The sequence below is a fragment of the Grammomys surdaster genome, unplaced genomic scaffold, assembly GCF_004785775.1.
Source record: "Grammomys surdaster isolate TR1022 unplaced genomic scaffold, NIH_TR_1.0 63, whole genome shotgun sequence".
NCBI lineage: Eukaryota > Metazoa > Chordata > Mammalia > Rodentia > Muridae > Grammomys > Grammomys surdaster.
Genome location: NW_021604565.1, coordinates 11503317 through 11521853, shown reverse-complemented (window position 1 = coordinate 11521853; position 18537 = coordinate 11503317). Strand labels below are relative to the sequence as shown.

The window sequence follows — 18537 nt, the reverse complement described above, 5'->3', positions numbered from 1 at the left end:
CGGCTGCAGCCAGAGGCAATTGATTGGTAGACTAGATGTGCGGTGACAGCCTTATCCTCTTACATAACTTGAACATAGTTACCACAAGGAAGTTCAACAACGAATACCAAACTGCTAGTCCTGCCTCCACAGTCAGCTCCAGACTCTCACCCAGAGCTACACCTAACACTCTGGTATCCCGCAGTTCCCCTAATCATGCTTTGTCTTTTTAATTAATTTTTTAAATTACTATTTTTATTTTCTTCTTCTTTGAGAAGGGGTCCATACATAGTCCTGACTGCCCTGGAGTCCGTTATGTAGAGCAGTCTGGCCTCGAATTCAAAGAGATCCACCTGCCTCTGCCTCTCGAGTGCTGAGGTTAAAGGTGAGCACTATCATGCCAGGCCATTAACTGTTATGTGTTTGGGTGGTCTGTTATCACATGTGTACATAGTGTCCACAGAGACCAGAAGAGGGCGTTGGAGTCTCTAGAACTAGAGTCACAGATGGTTGTGAGCCTCTGTGTGGGTGCTGGGAGTCTAACCTGGGTGCGGAGCCACTTTCCAGCCCTTGCTTTGTCTTCAATGGCTTTAATGTTCAGAACAGGCTATTTGCCTTATGGAACATTTTTTGCTTTGGTTCTGTTTGATTTGTTCAAGATTTTCACGTGATGCAGTTTGACCGCAGTGATTCACATTCATTCATAAGGAGTCACCTGAAGCAGAACGCCCTGATACTAGGAAGTTACGGTAGTGTTACGGTAGTGTTACGGTAGTGTTACTGGGTTTCTCTCCTGCGGAGTCGTTACTGTATGCTTTGTAGTTTAAGGGGTGAGCCTGTTAGGCTAAGTAATGTCCTGTTTCCTATCAGACTATTATAGCTACTTTCATCCTATCATCTCTACCTTGGATCAATTAATACTGTTATGGAATGGTGACCTTCTACTCATATTATTCCTTCTACATTTGTTTTTTTTAAATATTTATTTATTTAATTTATTGATGAGTACACCGTAGCTGTCTTCAGACACACCAGAAGAGGGCATCCAATCTTATTACAGATGGTTGTGAGCCACCATGTGGTTGCTGGGATTTGAACTCAGGACCTCTGGAAGAGCAGTCAGTGCTCTTAACCACTGAGCCATCTCTCCATCCCTCCTTCTACATTTGTTAATTGGCATTTTACTTTAAAGAAGCACTTTTCTCTATCCTCCCCTTGGTGATTTACATCTTTTTAAACTTTTAATTATCCAGTGTGTTTCATTATCATCTGTATTAATTTGCTGGGAGTGCTACAACAAAACACCATAGACTGAGTTCCTTGAACAACAGAAATTTAATTGCTCACAGTTCTAGAGTGTAGAAAACAGCCACAGTATGGTTTCTTCTAAGGCCCTCTCCTTGACTGATAGCTCTCATTTCCATATGTCTTCTGTATGTCTGTCTTAGTCCTCCCTTTTGTAAGACTGCAGAACTATTGTCTTGGGGACTCATCACTCTGACTTCATTTAACATTAAATCCTATTTACAGAAACAGGAGATCCATCTTTATAATATCCATTTGGGTGCAGAGACATGGCATAGACAACTCCATTCCCAAGCTTTTTAAAAATAAAAGTCAATTTTTGAAAAAGATTTACTTTAATGTTATTGTTATTTTACTTTTATGTACATGGTCACTGTCTTCAGACACACCAAAGAAGGTGTCAGATCCCATTACAGTTGGTGGTGAGCTACCATGTGGTTGCTGGGAACTGAACTCCAGACCTCTGGAAGAACAGCCAGTGCTAACCTCTGAGCCATCTCTCCAGCCTCATAAAAGCCATTTTTAATTTAGCTAGTGAAGGCTTTAAAAATTTTTTTTTACAGTAAGATATAATTTACATATTAACTAAAAGTAAATATGTGACTTTAAGTTCCATAAACTGGGCCGGGTGGTGGTGGCACACGCCTTTAATCCCAGCATTTGGGAGGCCGAGGCAGGTGGATTTCTGAGTTCGAGGCCAGCCTGGTCTACAGAGTGAGTTCCAGGACAGCCAGGGCTACTCAGAGAAACCCTGTCTCAAAAAACAAAACAACAACAAAAAAATTCCCTAAACTGTACATTTTATGCTAAACTAGGATTCAGTTAAGTTCTCCATTTTTATGATCAACCAGTTTTAGGATTTGCCTGAAGTTCCCTCAGGAATAATTTGTTGATTAACCTTGATGACTTCTATCATCTTCAGAGGAGGCTCTTGTCAATTAGACAAATAATAACCAGGCACTTAATGAGTATTAGTGTTTTTCAGGAATCATCCCACTGCTTCATAAATCAACACAGGAATACAATAGATATAGGAACAGGAATAGAAGCCAGACTTGGGCTCAACAACTTGTTCTTCCATTTTCCAGAGTTTACCAGGCCAAGTGCACAACTTCCCAGCAAAGGTGATGACAAATGTAAAGTCTCTGAAATGATACTCCAATGAGATCTAGCCACCTTCTTGTAGGACATCAGTGCGTGTGTGTGTGTGTGTGTGTGTGTGTGTGAGAGAGAGAGAGAGAGAGAGAGAGAGAGAGAGAGAGAGAGAGAGAGAGGTGAGGTGTGCATGTTTGTATGACTGCATGGTGTATATGTGGAGGTCAGATGTTTGGTTTTTTGAGACGAGATTTCTGGGTGTAGCCCTGACTATCCTGGAATTCTATCTATAGACTAGGCAGCCCTGGAATACACAAAGATCTGTCTGCCTCTGCATTCTGAGTGCTGGGATTAAACCCAGGTCAGGAGTGGCTGGCACAACCTCTAGTGTTGATCCTCACATTCAACTTTGATTCAGAGACTCTTGTCTGGTACTGTGTTCTCTCACAAGCTTCCAGGGACTCTCCTATCTCTACCTCCCATCTTGCTGAAGGAGTGCTGGGATCATAGACACTATGGAATCAACTTTATGTGGATTCTAGGGATCTGAATTCAGGTCCTCATGCTTTTGAGGCAAGCCCTTTACCCACTGAGCCATCTCTGCATCCCTAGGTGAGCAGATATTTTTGACTGTAATAGATGCTAGATCAGACTTGTTATTCCTATTCACCATATCTTTGCCAGTATCACTCATCAGTGGTCCTGTCATTAAGATGTTACACATCCTTTGCCAGATGTAAATATACCACCCCACCATACCCCACATTCCCAGTTACTGAGTGGTGGGGGTCATGCTAAGCAAGGAGAATCACTTGGGCCCAGGATGTTGAGATCACCTTAGGCAGTACAGCAAGATTGCCCCATGTCAAAAAGAGAAGATGAAAACAAGACACCCTACCTGCCTGTCACATTCCATTCCAAATTGTATCTTATCAAAGAACTCACTTTACTATGACACAAGCATAGTAATAGGTTAATTTCTACATGACTTACTGGTCTTTCCATGTATCTACCCAGAAGTAGACAAACCTAGAGAGTGGTGGAGTTGTAAATGAAGCACCCAATTATGGTACCGCCCAAGATAAGATTGTCCTGTCCTGTGTTTTGCAGTTTGCTTTGAACAAGAAACATGATGCTGTTTTTCCTGTGCCTAGTCTGCACAGACTTGGGTCTTGACCTCTGATTATCTTGTCCATTTGTTTTGTTTATTTGTTTGTTTGGGGTTTTTTTGGTTTTTCGAGACAGGGTTTCTCTGTGTAGCCCTGGCTGTCCTGGAACTCACTCTGTAGACCAGGCTGGCCTCGAACTCAGAAATCCACCTGTCTCTGCCTCCCAAGTGCTGTTGTCCATTTGTTGAACTGCAAAATAAACTGCTTTTCTACTTAGCTAGTCTTCTTTCTGTTTTTTCTTCATAAGCCTGCAAACTACACAATGCATGTTTCTACCTGACTGATCTTAACAATCACCTGACCCCCTTTAGTCTTGTTAGATGACTGGCTTAATACTGTCTGATCAGAACTGCTACTGTGACTTTTCTTATTTTACGTTTTTGATTTTCAGAGACAGGGTTTCTCTGTGTAGCAGACTTGTCTGTACTGGAACTCCTTTTGTAGACTAGGCTGGCCTCAAACTTAAGAGATCCAGTACACAGACAGCACTTTACCTTCCAAAGGAATTACTCCCCACAATAAACACAGGAAAAAAGTATTCCTTTTTTTTTTTTTTTTTTTTGGTTTTTCGAGACAGGGTGTCTCTGTTCTCTGTGTAGCCCTAGCTCTCCTGGAACTCACTCTGTAGACCAGGCTAGCCTCGAACTCTCGAACTCAGAAATCTGCCTGCCTCTGCCTCCCAAGTACTGGGATTAAAGGCGTGCACCACCACCGCCCGGCTGGAAAGAAATATTCTTACATGGCTCTTTGTATAAAAATTTATGCTACCTTGGATAGAGAAAATGGCAAAATAAAACAGAATCAGATGACAGGAAGCTTTACTCTGGCTGGCTTTCAACTCAGAGTTGTAGTCTGTTGAATGGGAGTGGTCTGGGTAGCTGGCACTCTCTCTTACCCCTTAGGATGCTCAGACGAGTGCACACTGGTCGTTCACCAGGTTTTCAGAGACTGTTTCCTTGGGTTCATCATTCCTCCTTACCAACATATTTATCAGCATGGTTAATGTGCAGGTGGTTAATGTTGGGAAGAATCTGAAGGCTGAGTTCCACAGGCTCCGATGCATGCCTCACTGCGACCATCAAGTAACTGTTAATACGACCATCTCAGCCACTGGACAGCAAGGGCCAATGCCCTGAAGCAACAATTTTCAGATGAGATTGTTAGAACTGTTTGTGCTCTAACAAGGGATACAGCTTGTCACTTTTAATTCTCATAGCAAGGAAAAAACAAACAAAAAAAACCAAAAACCCAGGAGACACCATGAATATAGGTGCCTGTGTTTGGTTTGGTTTTTCAGAAGCTTGAAATGGCAATTTTGGTGAAGGAAAAACAATGAAGAGTCTTGTGTTAATTTCCTTCTCTTGTAATTATGTTATTCTTTTTAAAATCACAATGAAATGCTAGACACCAAGATGCATTCAGGAGTAATAACATCTGGATAGTAAAATCCTCATAAAGAACACAAATTTCATGGGTTTTAGTATGGAGATTTGTTTTTTCAAGACAGGGTTTCTTTGTGCATCCTGACTGTCCTGGAACTTACAGCAGAAAGGCTTGTGCTGCCACCACCTGGCTCGTATGGATATTTTTTAAAGTAACAGAATGCTGACTCCCAATGAATGCCTGTATACACTCCACCTGTATCCAGAAGCTGATGATACCTTTTTGCATTTGCCCTACTTACCTATCAGCAGATGTTTCACTGAAATTAATCTGAAAATAAAAGACATGATAGCAGTAATCTTCCATCGCAGGCCAAATCTGGTCAGCTGAGTTTTCTAAAAATGTTTCATTGGATTTCACCATACTGTAGTTAAGATATCTGCAAAAAAAGTGATTCTCTCCTTATGGTGAGTACAGGAAATGAGGTTTCAGGAAAGTTACTTAAAGAACTTTGATTTTCTATAATGGAAATCTAGTAATTCTGATTATTTTGAAGGAAAAAATATATATACACTAGTGGTTTTATGGACAAAAGTGATGTCTTAGAATTTTTTTCTGTGATAAAATACCATGACCAAACACAACTTGGAAGTTATTTTAACTTAAGAGTTCTATATCGCCGGGCGGTGGTGGCGCACGCCTTTAATCCCAGCACTTGGGAGGCAGAGACAGGCGGATTTCTGAGTTCGAGAATTCGAGGCTAGCCTGGTCTACAGAGTGAGTTCCAAACCCCCCCCCCCAAAAAAAAAGTTCATTTAAAGATTAGTATGTTTACAAAACTGGACTAATAGAAGAAAAATATCTGGATTTGTACCATCTTAAGAACTTTATGCCTAAATTTTAAGTAAATAGTATGGTAATGGAACACTACTGTTTGGTCAAATTCACATTAAAATGGGCTGAAACAGTTGAATATACTTTAAAAAAATTACCTAATTTACAGGCCTGATTCTTTTCATACTTCTGTAATACATTAGCTGTAAAAATTTGAGAACAACAAGGTTACTATCTCATAGGGTGTGTGTGTTTTAGTTTAGGACTTTTTTTTTTTTTTTTCAAAGATCAACTCACACAGATTGCCTGCCCCAGGTGGGATTATAGGCATAGGCCACTTCGACCATGATGGATTTTTTGTTTTGTTTTGTTTTTCGAGACAGGGTTTCTCTGTGTAGCCCTGGCTGTCCTGGAACTCACTCTGTAGACCAGGCTGGCCTCGAACTCAGAACTCTGCCTGTCTCTGCCTCCCAAGTGCTGGGATTAAAGGCATGTGCCACCACCGCCAGGAGACCATGGATGTTTTAAAAATTATTTTTATTAAGGGGAAGCAGGGTTGTTCTTCCCTCTCCTAACTTCCATGGCAAAGTAACCCACCATACAGCTTACTTACTAACCTGGTTTTACTTTCCTATGCTTATATAAGTTTGGTGGCACAGGTGCTTGTGCAGTTGGGCAGAGGTCACAGGTCAATTTCTGGTGTGCTTACTCGGTGGTTGTCCACCTTATTTTTCACAGGATCTCTCACTGAGAACTGGAGCTTACAGGTTGTCTAGCTAGCTAGCCTTGGGGTTGTTCCAGAAATGGAATTATAAGCGTTCACAGCCATGCCAGAACTTTTTTGGGAGCGGGGGTGTTTAGGCATAGAATCCAGGTCCTCACGCTTTGCAAGGCAAGCACTGAACAATCTCAACAGCCCCGGGTTTTTGTTGGTGTTAGTGCGTAAATAATGGAGGCTTCCAGTAATTTTTTTTTCTTGAATGCTACATTTATATAACGTTCCAAGTTTTGTAGCAAAATGATTTTAAAAGTATTCGTATTGTGACTTATTTACTTCTGTATACGTATGTGTGTATCCAAGCGCAGGTCAGAGAACAACCTGCTGGAGTAGGTACCCCCCCTTCCACCACGTGGTTTGGAACTCATTAATCTGCTTAGCGGCAACCGCATTTACCCGCTCAGCCACCTCACCGAGTCTAGATTTTTTTTTTTCGAGACAGGGTTTCTCTGTGTAGCCCTGGCTGTCCTGGAACTCACTCTGTAGACCAGGCTGGCCTCGAACTCAGAAATCCCCGTCTCTGCCTCGCAAGTGCTGGGATTAAGGGCGTGCGCCACCACTGCTCGGCAGATTTTTTTTTTTTTAATTGTGGTCCCTGTGCAAAGTCGGCTCCCAAGTACGCGGTATGAAACCGCCACGAGAGGGGAGTGTGTGTGTGTGTGTGTGTGTGTGTGTGTGTGTGTGTCCGTCCCACGGAGCGGCAAGCAGGCGGATCTGCGGCTGGACAGAGATGCTTCCGCTCGTGGTGGGCAGTCGCAGGTAAAGCGACGTCTGGGTCCGCCCGGAGCATGCCGGAAGCAACATCAGGCGGAGACCAGCCCAGCAGAGGCCAGACCCTGGTCGCTGCCGCCTCACATATGGGGCCCTCGGCCGTCGTCGCCAGCTCCTATCGGGCTCCCGTTCTCCGCGGTCTCAGCCGGCAGCAGCAGAACACAAAGTCGAAAACCGTAAGCTGCAGCCCAGCCCACGCAGCAGCCCAGCCTCCGTTTCAACGCGGTCCCCATAGCAACCACCTGCTGCAGTCCGCTCTCCCAACTTCCGCTTGTGACTGGGCTCTGTTTCTGCTTCCGCTTCCGGTCCCATGATTCTCTGTCCGCCTAGAAGAGCTTTGCATTGTGGGAACTCCTTCCTTTCTCGCTCCCCGGCCATCTTGGCGGCTGCTCTTGGTGAGTGAGCTCTGCTGGGTAGGCGATTAGACGGTTCGGGGAGCTCTGCTGGTTGGTGTTTGGCGCTCCGGATCATAATCCTCTCTTCTGTCATTTGTATATGCTAGATTGGGGGCTGTCTCGCACCTAAGGCAGGAAGATGGTGGCCGCAAAGAAGACGGTGAGTGAAGCGGACCGGCCCGGAAGCCGATTCACGTGGAGAGTTGGGTCTGGGCCGGGGCGGATAGATCTGCGCACACTGGGTGCACAGCAGGCCGCTGACGTTTCAGGGCCTCAAAGTAAATCCAAGAGGCTCTTTGTGACTTCGCAGACATCATTAAAGGGTTCAATTCCAGAAATCTGGAACTGAATTTGGTTTTGAGATGACTACAAGTGGTTTTCAAGTCTCAAATGTTTGCATTGTAGAAAAAGTCTCTGGAGTCGATCAACTCTAGGCTCCAGCTTGTTATGAAAAGTGGAAAGTACGTGCTGGGGTACAAACAGACTCTGAAGATGATCAGACAAGGCAAAGCGAAGTTGGTTATCCTCGCCAACAACTGCCCAGCTTTGAGGTAATGAAGGACCCTGAATGTGTGTGGCCTATTGTAAGTTCATTGTGCACTATCCAGCATTGGGAGAATAATTAGTGATGGTTGCTTCCTGATGTTTGGACCTTGTTTTGTGTGTGTCTTCTGTAAATGTACCTTTGAAGCACAGTGTGTGACAGGAGACGTACAAATGATAACACGCAGGTTCAGGGAAGGACGGAGGCTTTTCCCACGTATCTTATGCATCCCTATTTTTTGATTGTCTTTGTAGGTTTGAAGTGTTAAGACTCCATTGCATGTGCCTGTTTTAGTTTAGAAAAATTATGGAGGTGAAAGTATCATAAAATCAAATATTTAGCAGGGCCAAATTTTCTAAACGTATCTTTATTCTTGATTAACTATTTTAACTTGAACCTAATAGTATTTTAAGTAAGCTACAGAAGCTTGTGTAGTATAAGCCCCTTGATTTTCCTGTGGCAGTTGTACACCTTTTCAGTCTTTTATGTAGGATGTCTATACTTACTGGTAGAGTTTGGAATGTTTGGTCTTACTTTAAACCTTTTCAGTTGAGGGGCGTTGGATTGTATTTTTCAATTTATAGTAGCAGTGTAGACATTCATGATTAAATTACAAGCTCAGACTCAGTGGTTCCAGGCTGGGCTTCAGATTCATCTCTGTCAGCACTTGGAGCTCTGCTGATAATCTTAAGCATTTGTACCCTAACCTGGCACCGAAGGGTCTATCTGAGTAATAGTGCCACAGTCCGTGTGTAGTGTTCAGTATGTAGTAGGTGGTTTAAGATGACTTTTTTTAGGTTTCTGACCCTCCAATTCCTGTTCCACTCTACCTTCCTATTATTTGCCTTAGTTTCTTCATTAAAGTGGAGTACGTAATACCTGTTATTGACATGGGAGGTAGATTCTCCTGGAGCTGGAATTGTGAGACAGCTGGTGTGAATGCTGGGGACTGAACTTTCTTAGGAGTGGTGCCAGCTCTCAGTGGACTCCATCTCCAGGCCACTGCTATGTCTGTTAGACCCTCTTCTAGTTCTCTAACAACTTTCCTTTGGTTTTTAAGTAGCTTGCACATTTTAATTTTATCTAGTAAATTGAAACATGAATACAGTGCGGGATCTATGATAATTAGGACAGCTAGAAGAAGTGGAGGTGATTTAGTTACTGGTTTAAAAAAAGCCTGTCAGTGCCTTGGTATGGGATTTTATCTGACTTTTTGTTGTTGTTCCCCAAGGAAATCTGAAATAGAATACTATGCCATGTTGGCTAAAACTGGTGTCCATCACTACAGTGGCAATAATATTGAACTGGGCACAGCTTGTGGAAAATACTACAGAGTATGCACACTGGCTATTATTGACCCAGGTATGCTTTTAAAATTATGTATTTTTTCTAACATAAGTGCTTCTTATTGGACAGTGGCTTTGGTTCCTGAGTTGAGACCATTAGAACTTTAATATTGAAAGAGATATGCTATAATCTTATTTTCCAGAGAATTGATAATGCATGTCAGTACATTGTAGTTGGATTTTCTGTAAATAAGATATTTTTTAACTTTGATGTGATAAATTTTGTTTAATGAAGTGAGGCTAATCTAGCCATGACAACTGGGGCAACACAGTGAAGCTCTTTGTCCCTCTTCTCCCTCTCTTACCACACCCCACCCCTGTGGGAAGAAAAGTTTGGTAGAAGGTGAAAACACTAGGCGAGATCAGAAGTAATCTCTTTGTTGCTCGGGAACAAATGGTTTGTGGTGAATGCCTGCAAATACACATTGTCTTGTGTTTTGAGCTTAGAAATTTTAGTTGCCATATAGAACATTGCGAATATTCTCGCTGTTCTGATTCTGTGATAATCAGGACAGGCTAGACATTCGCTATAGTAAGACCATGCATGTGTCCCCAGACCCAGTTCTTTACCTTGGTCTGGTTTTCTAAATGCTGGTGACAAGCCAAGTCTGATTGATTATGTGTATGAGCTGTGTGATCATAGGATGGCTGAGGTTTTAAGAATGACAACCAACAACTGTTGGCACATAGTGCTAATCAGTCTTGTTACCTAAGGAACATGTAGGGGAATTCTATAACTTCAGTTGCCGTTAAATGACTTGTAACCCTTGTATTTTCCAGGTGATTCTGATATTATTAGAAGCATGCCAGAGCAGACTGGTGAGAAGTGAACAAGAAAGTTTTCCTTTAATAAAACTTTGCCAGAGCTCCTTTTGAAAAAACACGGTGTCTCTTTGGGTTTTCTTCCTATTGATTGGCTTTCTTGAAACCACAGGCAAGACTTGGGTGAAAAGTTATACTACTGGTTTCCATTTTGCTGGGGTTTTGTTTTGTTAAAAGATTGTACACTGTATCACTATGCAAAATTCGTGGAACAGGGGTGTTTCCAAGTGTATATTTCCAATATTGAAATACACATTTGTTTTGGTATAATAATATCTAATATTTAATCAAAAGGACATTCGATGTTTTTATCACTTTTATATACGGAGGCAAGGTCTCTCACTTAAACCTTTAGTTTGGCAATGCCAGCTAGTCTAGCCGTCTACCTCTGGGGAATCTCCAGACACCCTGAGTGACATGATAGAATTGCAGGCTGGCACCCACCATTTTTTTTTACATGGGTGCTGGAGGTTCAGCTTCAGTCCTCAAGCTTGCACAAAAAGAGCTTTGCCTCTAAGCCCCAGCTCCTTGTAAAGAAAGGCTAGTCTCAGGGTGTTTGCATTGTATTTTTGGATATGTTTGAGAGGCATTAGTGTACCAAGATTTGTGATGGACTAAAGCTGTGGACTTTGTATGTTATTTTGAGTGATTTTCCTTTTCAAATTAACTATTTTCTACTTATTTTCTTAAGATATAAGGAGTTTCTGTGTTGTGGCTTGGCTATAGGCATTTAGATTGTTTTTTGTAGGTAGTGATAATATGGTATAATTTTTTTAAATGTATACATACTTTTTGTGTAGTCATTGTGTTTGCAAGAAGGGTTTAAAATGCAGAGGGAAGTTTAAAGCTAGATGATAGGAAACATACCTTACTCTGCTGCGGTTCATGCAGTATCTGTGAGAAGTGCCATTATGCTGTTACTGAGGGGAAGAGGTCACTGTCCCAAATCTGGGATGGTAAAAAGTGGCATTTTAAATGTGCAGGGGACTCCAGCTAGCTGAATAGAATTCACAGCTCTACTGGCTGGGAGTGGAGTATGTTAACTGCAAGCAACACTCTGTGGCTGATGAACAAAACTGTCTGACACAATTTGAGCTTGCTATAGCAAGAAAGTGTAACCTATTCCGGTGTTCTCTTCTTTACGAGACAAGCCGTTGTATAGGCTCAAACAGTGTTTAAGGAAAAAGAATTGGCTAGTAATGAATGGAGTTAGCTGTAGAATGTGGGAGATAGAGGGCATTGGATTCCCTAGATCCTGGGTCAGCTGCACAAACAAGTGCACTTAATTGCTGAGCCATCCCTCCAGCACAGATTTATTTATCTGTATTTGTTTTGCCTACGTGCATTTAAGTGCACCATGTGTATGCCTAGTGCCCAAAGAGACCAAGTGCTGCCCTTAGGTCCCCAGGAACCGAGTCACAGATAGTTGCTATCAGCAAGTGCACTTAACCCACCAAAAAAAAATTGTATACAAAACATGTTTTGAGACTTGCTAGACGTGTATGTGCTCATCATTATGCCAAGAGTACTGTCACATTACAGGGGACATGCAGGCTTCAAGAGGTTAGTGTCAATTATGAAATAAAACAAAAGGCTGATAAGAAAGACTTGGACAAGCTTAATTATTTTGAAAGGTTATTTTATATGCGCTTGTGTTTTGCCTGTGCATGTCTGTGTGAAGGTGTCCGATGCTCTGATTCTGGAGTTACGGGCAGTTGTGAGCTGCCATATGGATGTTTGGAAGTTGAACCTGACTCTTCTGGAAGAGCGGCCAGTGCTCTTAGCTGCTGAGCCATCTCACCTCCCCAGCCCTGTGAGGGTTTTGTTTGTTTTTTAAAGACAAACTTTTTACTTACCATATCTGAGTGTGAGTATGCACGCCTGATGAGGACATTTGATGGTTTATAGCTGGAGTTGCTGGTGACAGCTCACCTGCCTGATGTGGGAACCCAGGAGCAGGCACTGTCTAGTCCCTAATCTATAATGTCATGGATTGGTTGCAGGCTTGTGTATTGTATGTGACATCAAGGAGATGGGTAGGTATGGTTTTGTGTAGCTAGAGGGAGGTTGAACAAAGAACAGCCAACTTCAAGCCCTGTGCTTTATACCTCAGTCTTTGTGCCATCCAAATTAATGCTTTCCAATGGGCACATCTATTTTGAGTCAAAGCGTCCTCTAGAAACAATCATGCAGTTGAGCGTGAAGCCTGGTAAGTGTTCTCCCACCCAGCTACCCTTTGGGAGAACATGCCAATCAAAGCACTTGAAGTATCAGTATAAATTTAATTACAGTATTGTGAGTATAAAAGGTTCATATTCTAAAATCCAGTGGCTTGTCTGTCTTCTGTAAAGCTGCTACTTCTTGCTAAGTGCATTATTGAAGTGAAGTCATTTCTTGCACTTAATGTGCATATTAATATATCGTTGCATAGATAATTGTGTATATGTTAATTCGTAGAATTGCCAGAATGCTAGATGTCAGAGTCTCCGTATATAGATCAGGCTGGCTTTGAACTCAAGGAGATATGTCTGCCCATTTCCTAAACTGTCATTGATCTGAGGGCTGGAATGTGCCTCAGTGCTTTCCTGACCCGCATGAATCCCTAGGTTCAATCCTCGGCACCAGGTAGACCAGGTGTGACGGTGTGTGACTGCAGTCCTCAACACTCAAGAGGATCAAGAGTTTAAGGCTATCCTCAGTTACATAGTGAGTTTGAGGCCAGCTGAGGATACTTGGGATCCTACTTTAAAAAAAATTATCTTAGTTTTGGGCTTCACCATGGATATTGGACATTTCTGTAAACGTTTAGTATTTCTGTGATACAGACTACATGGTGAATCAGTTCTGATGGTTAGGCTATTCCTAACTTGCTTTCATGCACTAGTGACATTCTCTCCTGGTCCCCCTTGTATATGTTAAGACTATTTGCTTTGATCTCAAATGGCAGCTGCTATAGTTAAAGTCTTTCCAGAGCCTGCCAGTTTTGTACGCCATAGCAGTATGCAAGGACCTGTATTTCCACATTAATAACCATCACAAGTCAGTGCGTTTGCTGAGCTGATGAGTTTTTTTAAAAAATGAAAAAATACACAAGATGTAAACTTGCTTTTCCATGATTATATATATTGGCTTTTTTCATGTATACAGAGTTTATACTTACAGTGAGTCATGCTTGGTGGCATGGGCCTGGTTCCCAGTTCTCTGAAGGTGGCCACAGGAGGATTGGGGGTTTGAGGCAGCCTGAGTCACAACCAGCAAATAGCATGAGCCCTTCTCAAAGTTAAACTAGGAAGTTGACTCAACACTCTTCTGGAGTGGTGAATTTTAATATTGTGTAGAAATTCAATTTATTACAGAACATAGGTCCTTATGGCACATGTCCATATACACATCAAGGTAAATTCCAGTACAAAAAAAAATTAGCAATTTGTGGAGTCAGTTTTCTGCTGAATCAGATACTTGAGTTGTCAAATGAACAGTTTCAGTGTTGAGGCAGAAGTCATGTCCACAGCCCATCATGGAACACTGCACAGCTTATTTATTCTCATGAGAAACTCAGAATTGGGGATTCCTTCCCCCACCCCCATTGAATTTAGACACCTCAATGTCTCCATTTTCTCTTGTCCAGCAGTCAAGCAATCCAGTGTCTTCTGTACTGGTTGTATTTTGCTTTACAGCTTATAGATCTACTTATGGTGTGAGCTTTCAGGCTCCACTACCTTTGTCAAAATCCTTTTTATGATGGTGTACAAATATACATAAAAGCACTTCTAGTCTTCATCTGTATCTTAGGCGATTTTCCAAAGCTTCCATTCTTTGAGTCATTTCTTCTAGTAAATCTCAAATTAAGGAAGAGTCTGGAATACCTGTTTTAGCTTACAACCAAGTACAATTTAACTAATAAAAGTTCCCAGAACAAAAACCTTTAGGATTGAAATCAAGCTGTCTAGTATTTAAAAAAAACCCTTGTACATTTATAGTAATTAACATACCTTTAAGACTAGTTCATGCTAAGCTCATTTTCAAAACATCAAAGCCAGATAATTTGAATTTACTTTTCTTTATGATTAAAAAAAAAAACTTATCCACACCAATGTTTATAATTAGTTAGCCAGTGTTGTGAAGTGTGACTTCAGAGGACTGGCATGGGGGTGAGTTCCTAAGTAATGGTGAGGCTAAAAACTGGGGAGTGGGGGAAGGGGACAGGAAGAGGCTGCAGTGTTAATGCTTGTCTTCCCTCTAAGCCACTTAATCCTCATCTGCCCATGACGTGAGTCCAGCTTTATCTGTGTATCTACCATCAGGAAGACTTAGTCCACATGGAGGACCAGTATTACCCCACCCCCTTATTGGAGAGTTGCTGTGTTCTTATGTAAGCCTGTTGGCACAGGAGTAGTTCAGAATTAAGCATTTCCCTATTGACTTTCCCTATGGACTGGCTGACACTGAGGTGTGTATCTGCCCAGCTCTAGTGCTGATGCAGGCTCATAATGAATGTGTTTTTTTATCCAGTAACTCAATGATCAAAGGCAGGGCAAAAAAACCAGTTGAGATTACATATTTTCAACAACAGAGCATCTGACTGGAAAAGGATATAGCGTTGGGTTAGTTTTCTTACTTCTTCATTTGCAAGATTCTGGAACAGTATGAGGTTTTCACATTTGCATTGGTCCTGGTTTTCTTCCAAAGGGTTTCCTGAGAAAGCAGATGAAAAGAGTTCGCCTCAGAGTCTTTCACCACACTTTCCAGACAATAATGGAACTGATCAGTACACAGGAAACCATAAAGTCTTTTCTATGCATCCACATCCAGGGAAGTGAACTGTGGGAAAGGCTTTGTTGGCTTCAAACACTGGGAGGCAGTGTACTTGAGGGTCACAGGGCTACTGCTTTACTTTAGTTTTTAGTTACTGCACTTAAGTTAATTTCCTCTTTCCCAGTTTTAAAATCTAAGTCTGAGCAAACTCAAAGGCTGCTGCACCTTACCTAGTGATTGTTCTCTTGGAATTACCTGAGGATTTCGTTGAGTGGAAAAGTTTTTGTGTAGACCGTGGAAGATTGTCTTCAAACAGGTACCTATGTTGCACTGCAAAATTAGAACAGGAAAGTAGGTCTCTGATACTTATAGTGACTGGCTCAGATTCTGTGAAGAGAAAAAACTGTATTCAAATCTGTTTCACATTACTGTCTAAAGCAGCCACCAGCTGAAGCAAGGTGTTTGGTATTCCTGACTTTGGTGTGGAGCTTTGCTTTGAGACATACTGTGACAGAAGGACTTGGCAGAGATGGTAGCTACCAACTATGGCTTAAGGGACAGTGAAGTTTTCCTGTCTGTCAGAAAAGGGCCCTAGGTGACATTTAAATCTTAACTATCACTTTACAACTTATGACTACAGAGGAACTGGGACAGAAGCCCCAAGTAAGACTGACCACAGTGCCTTAAGACTCACCTGTTGACTGGTGGACCTGCCTTGGCAGATCCCCGGCTGGTGAGTCCTGTCTTCCATCAGAGTCTTCTAGAGCTGAATGGAAAGAGATGGCCAAAGGGAGCAATAGTTTCACACATGGGTCTGTTGGTGTTATTTGGTAACACCAAGGATTCAGAAAAGCAGTTGGCTATTATGATCTTTGACTATGTTAGAGTAGTTCTCTCCGGAAGAGAAATTACATCTAAAGAATGCCCATGCCATTTCAGGAAGGTGATGTTAAAAAAAAAGGTTGACGTTGTTAAAAAGACCCAGTATAATCACTGCAGCCCTACCTACCTGAGACATTTCACTAGGAATGAAAGCCACAAAGCAAAGCATGCTCTACCCTTGGGAATCTGGAAGGCTTTCTCCTTGGAACTCCACTCCAGAGTTCTTTGCTTTAGAGGAATAAGGCATTATTTAAATTGGGTCTTAAAGGAATCTGAACCCAAAATGTGACTAAAAGGCAAAATAGGCACTATATGTAAACATAACTGGATTAATTAGTGAACTGGAGAAAAGTATATTAAATGTCTGCCATCTAAAGGATAGTCATTCTAGAAGTAGAAGTCCCTGCAGGAAGGTACCCTTTAGGTGTCTAACAGTGAGCCCACAAGGACAGGCATTCCTTTACAAATTTCCTGAAGTAGTACTTATGTTTTGGTTTCTTTTTTTTTTTTTTTTTTTTTTGATTTTTCGAGACAGAGTTTCTCCGTGTAGCCCTGGCTGTCCTGGAACTCACTCTGTAGACCAGGCTGGCCTCGAACTCAGAAATCCGCCTGTCTCTGCCGCCCAAGTGCTGAGATTAAAGGCATGTGCCACCACCGCCCAGCTATGTTTTGGTTTCTTTAGTGATGGCTCCTTGCTTAAGCTTCTCTAGGGTTTGGTGAGAGTTAAGACTAGTATATTAAAACATTTAGAATGGGGGCTGGAGAGATGGCTCAGTAGTTAAGAGCACTGGCTGCTCTTCCAGAGGTCCTGAGTTCAATTCCCAGCAACTACATAGTGATTCACAACCATCTGGAATGGGATCTGATGCCCTCTTCTGGCATGTAGTAGTACATGCACATAGAACACTCATACAAAAAAAATGTTTAGTATGCTGTTTGGTACAGCAAGACATGGGAGCTCTCACGTTTGTCTTCCCCTCTCCATTCAGTGTCTTTAGGTATCACTTGTCTTGGTCAGCAGGGAGGCATTTTTCTGAGCTCTGAAGAAATGGCTTGAGGATTTTTCTCCACTGGCCATGCTGCCCAGAGGCTAAGGTCTACCCTAGGCACATTGTACAATCAATACCTTCACAGATGCCTTGCTTCAGCTTCTCACTGATTTCACCCATCGTGCTGAAGTCTTCTGCGTAGAAGAGATGCTTGTCAGTGGGCTCAGAGGCAATCTCCTGTAGTTCTTCCTCAATGGCTTTTCCTACCCCAACAGCATACATAGTGATACCTAAGCGCCAGAAATTAGAATAAGATACCATTGCCTTCCCATGGTCTGGACATTGTGCTGTGCCCAAAGTAAGATATTAAGTTGTGGTTTTGAAGCATCTATACCAACAACCCCTATATAGTTTCTAGCATTTTTATTTTGGACCTATCAACAAAGGATCCTAGAGATGCAGCTTTTAGAAGGGGGTAGACAGTTAAGGCACAGATTTATTAACTCTTGAGAGGGTCAAGTAACATAGTGTGCAGCTTTCTCCTGAATTGGCCTCTGGACAGTAGGAAAAAGTCTCACAGCTTGGTAAAATGGAGTTTTCTGGGAAAATTCTAGGCAAGTTAATTTATAACATTAGTTTATAAACAAAATAGGCCCTTACCGTATAGCTAAGGCTGGCCTGGAGCCTGGGCTGTTATCCCCCTGCCTCAGCCTTCTGAGTGCTTGGATGATTTAACCTCAAAAGGAAATGAGAAGAATCCTAGCTGTCTTGGGATCAAGTGGATCTGCCTTCTGCTCACCTCTCTTGGTGGCTTGAGGCATTGTCTCGGACAGAAAGGAAAAGCTAAGAAGTGAGTCTGCAGACTACTGGAATTCCCAGTTAGGATGAAGAAGAAAGTTAAAATATCTTCCTGAGATTTCAAAGGGGGATATGAAGTTAAAACCTTCTCTAAATTTAGTCTGTAGACTTCATTCCCTCATTTGAAAGAGAAATAAGCAATTGAGCTCTGCTCGGCTTCCAACAATTTTCAACACTGGTTTCTTATTCTGGCCAAACCATTAGACTAGAGGTTTAAGAGTGCATTATGGAATGCCCCTTAAAGCCAGTGGCCAGGGGTGACACCTTGTTCTGAGTCTGTGTTGACAACAGTTGAGCTCAGACTATTTGGGAGCCAGAAACCTTGCAGACAGTTTCCTCCAAAAGGAAAACTGCTAGTTCAAGGTCATAGTAGCCATACCCAGAGAAACTGAATTCATTAAGAGAACGTCATTTTGGATAAGCCTAGATGATTCAAGAACTAAATATCTGCTTCCACTAGCTGCCTTTGGGTAATCTGAAGCAGTTTGCATGTGGAGGTGTAAAGTGGGCTAGTTCCAATGAGTGTAATAAAAGGCTAATCACTGTTTTGGGAGGAAGAGAGTCTTCCCTAGTGCTTTTTAAGAATACAGGCTAGCAGGGCTTATGGGTTATACTTGAGCTCTAGCAAGCTA

At 42.1% G+C, this 18537-nt stretch overlaps 2 protein-coding genes and 2 non-coding genes across 7 annotated transcripts in view; 3 read left to right on the top strand and 1 right to left on the bottom strand.

Moving 5' to 3' along the window:
* Positions 1-7629: 7629 nt before the first annotated feature.
* On the top strand, positions 7630-10482 carry Rpl30 (ribosomal protein L30). 2 transcript variants are annotated; one of them, XM_028766263.1, is made up of 5 exons: positions 7630-7709; positions 7817-7869; positions 8115-8260; positions 9485-9615; positions 10380-10482. In XM_028766263.1, exons 2-5 carry the CDS (start codon positions 7849-7851, stop codon positions 10427-10429), a joined length of 348 nt encoding a protein of 115 aa, XP_028622096.1. In that variant the 5' UTR covers positions 7630-7709; positions 7817-7848; the 3' UTR covers positions 10430-10482. The 2 variants fall into 2 exon arrangements, with proteins under 2 accessions (XP_028622096.1, XP_028622090.1); XM_028766257.1 differs by having other exon boundaries at positions 7696-7869; positions 10380-10480.
* On the top strand, positions 10071-10202 carry LOC114621958. Its single transcript, XR_003711506.1, has one exon. It is a non-coding gene; the product is annotated as a small nucleolar RNA SNORA72 (small nucleolar RNA).
* A 986-nt stretch (positions 10483-11468) lies between the features above and the next one.
* Positions 11469-11594, top strand: LOC114621963. The gene has a single exon (XR_003711507.1). It is a non-coding gene; the product is annotated as a small nucleolar RNA SNORA28 (small nucleolar RNA).
* Positions 11595-13474: 1880 nt separating this feature from the next.
* Matn2 (matrilin 2) overlaps positions 13475-18537 on the bottom strand; it is a 120932-nt gene continuing 115869 nt past the window's right edge. For 2 of the 3 annotated variants that reach the window (XM_028765747.1, XM_028765763.1), the window contains 5 exons: positions 17185-17337; positions 15871-15942; positions 15432-15563; positions 15018-15116; positions 13475-14254 (listed from right to left, as the gene is read on the bottom strand). In XM_028765747.1, coding sequence (XP_028621580.1) covers positions 14199-14254; positions 15018-15116; positions 15432-15563; positions 15871-15942; positions 17185-17337 — 512 coding nt within the window. In that variant the 3' untranslated portion in view covers positions 13475-14198. The remainder of the gene's footprint in view (positions 14255-15017; positions 15117-15431; positions 15564-15870; positions 15943-17184; positions 17338-18537) is intronic. The other variant, XM_028765754.1, reaches the window with a different exon arrangement.

Coding starts and splice junctions, on each gene's coding strand:
- Rpl30 (XM_028766263.1), top strand. CDS start 7,849: ATGGTGGCCGCAAAGAAGACG. Junction 7,870..8,114: donor TGGTGGCCGCAAAGAAGACG/GTGAGTGAAGCG, acceptor TTTGCATTGTAG/AAAAAGTCTCTGGAGTCGAT. Junction 9,616..10,379: donor ACTGGCTATTATTGACCCAG/GTATGCTTTTAA, acceptor TGTATTTTCCAG/GTGATTCTGATATTATTAGA.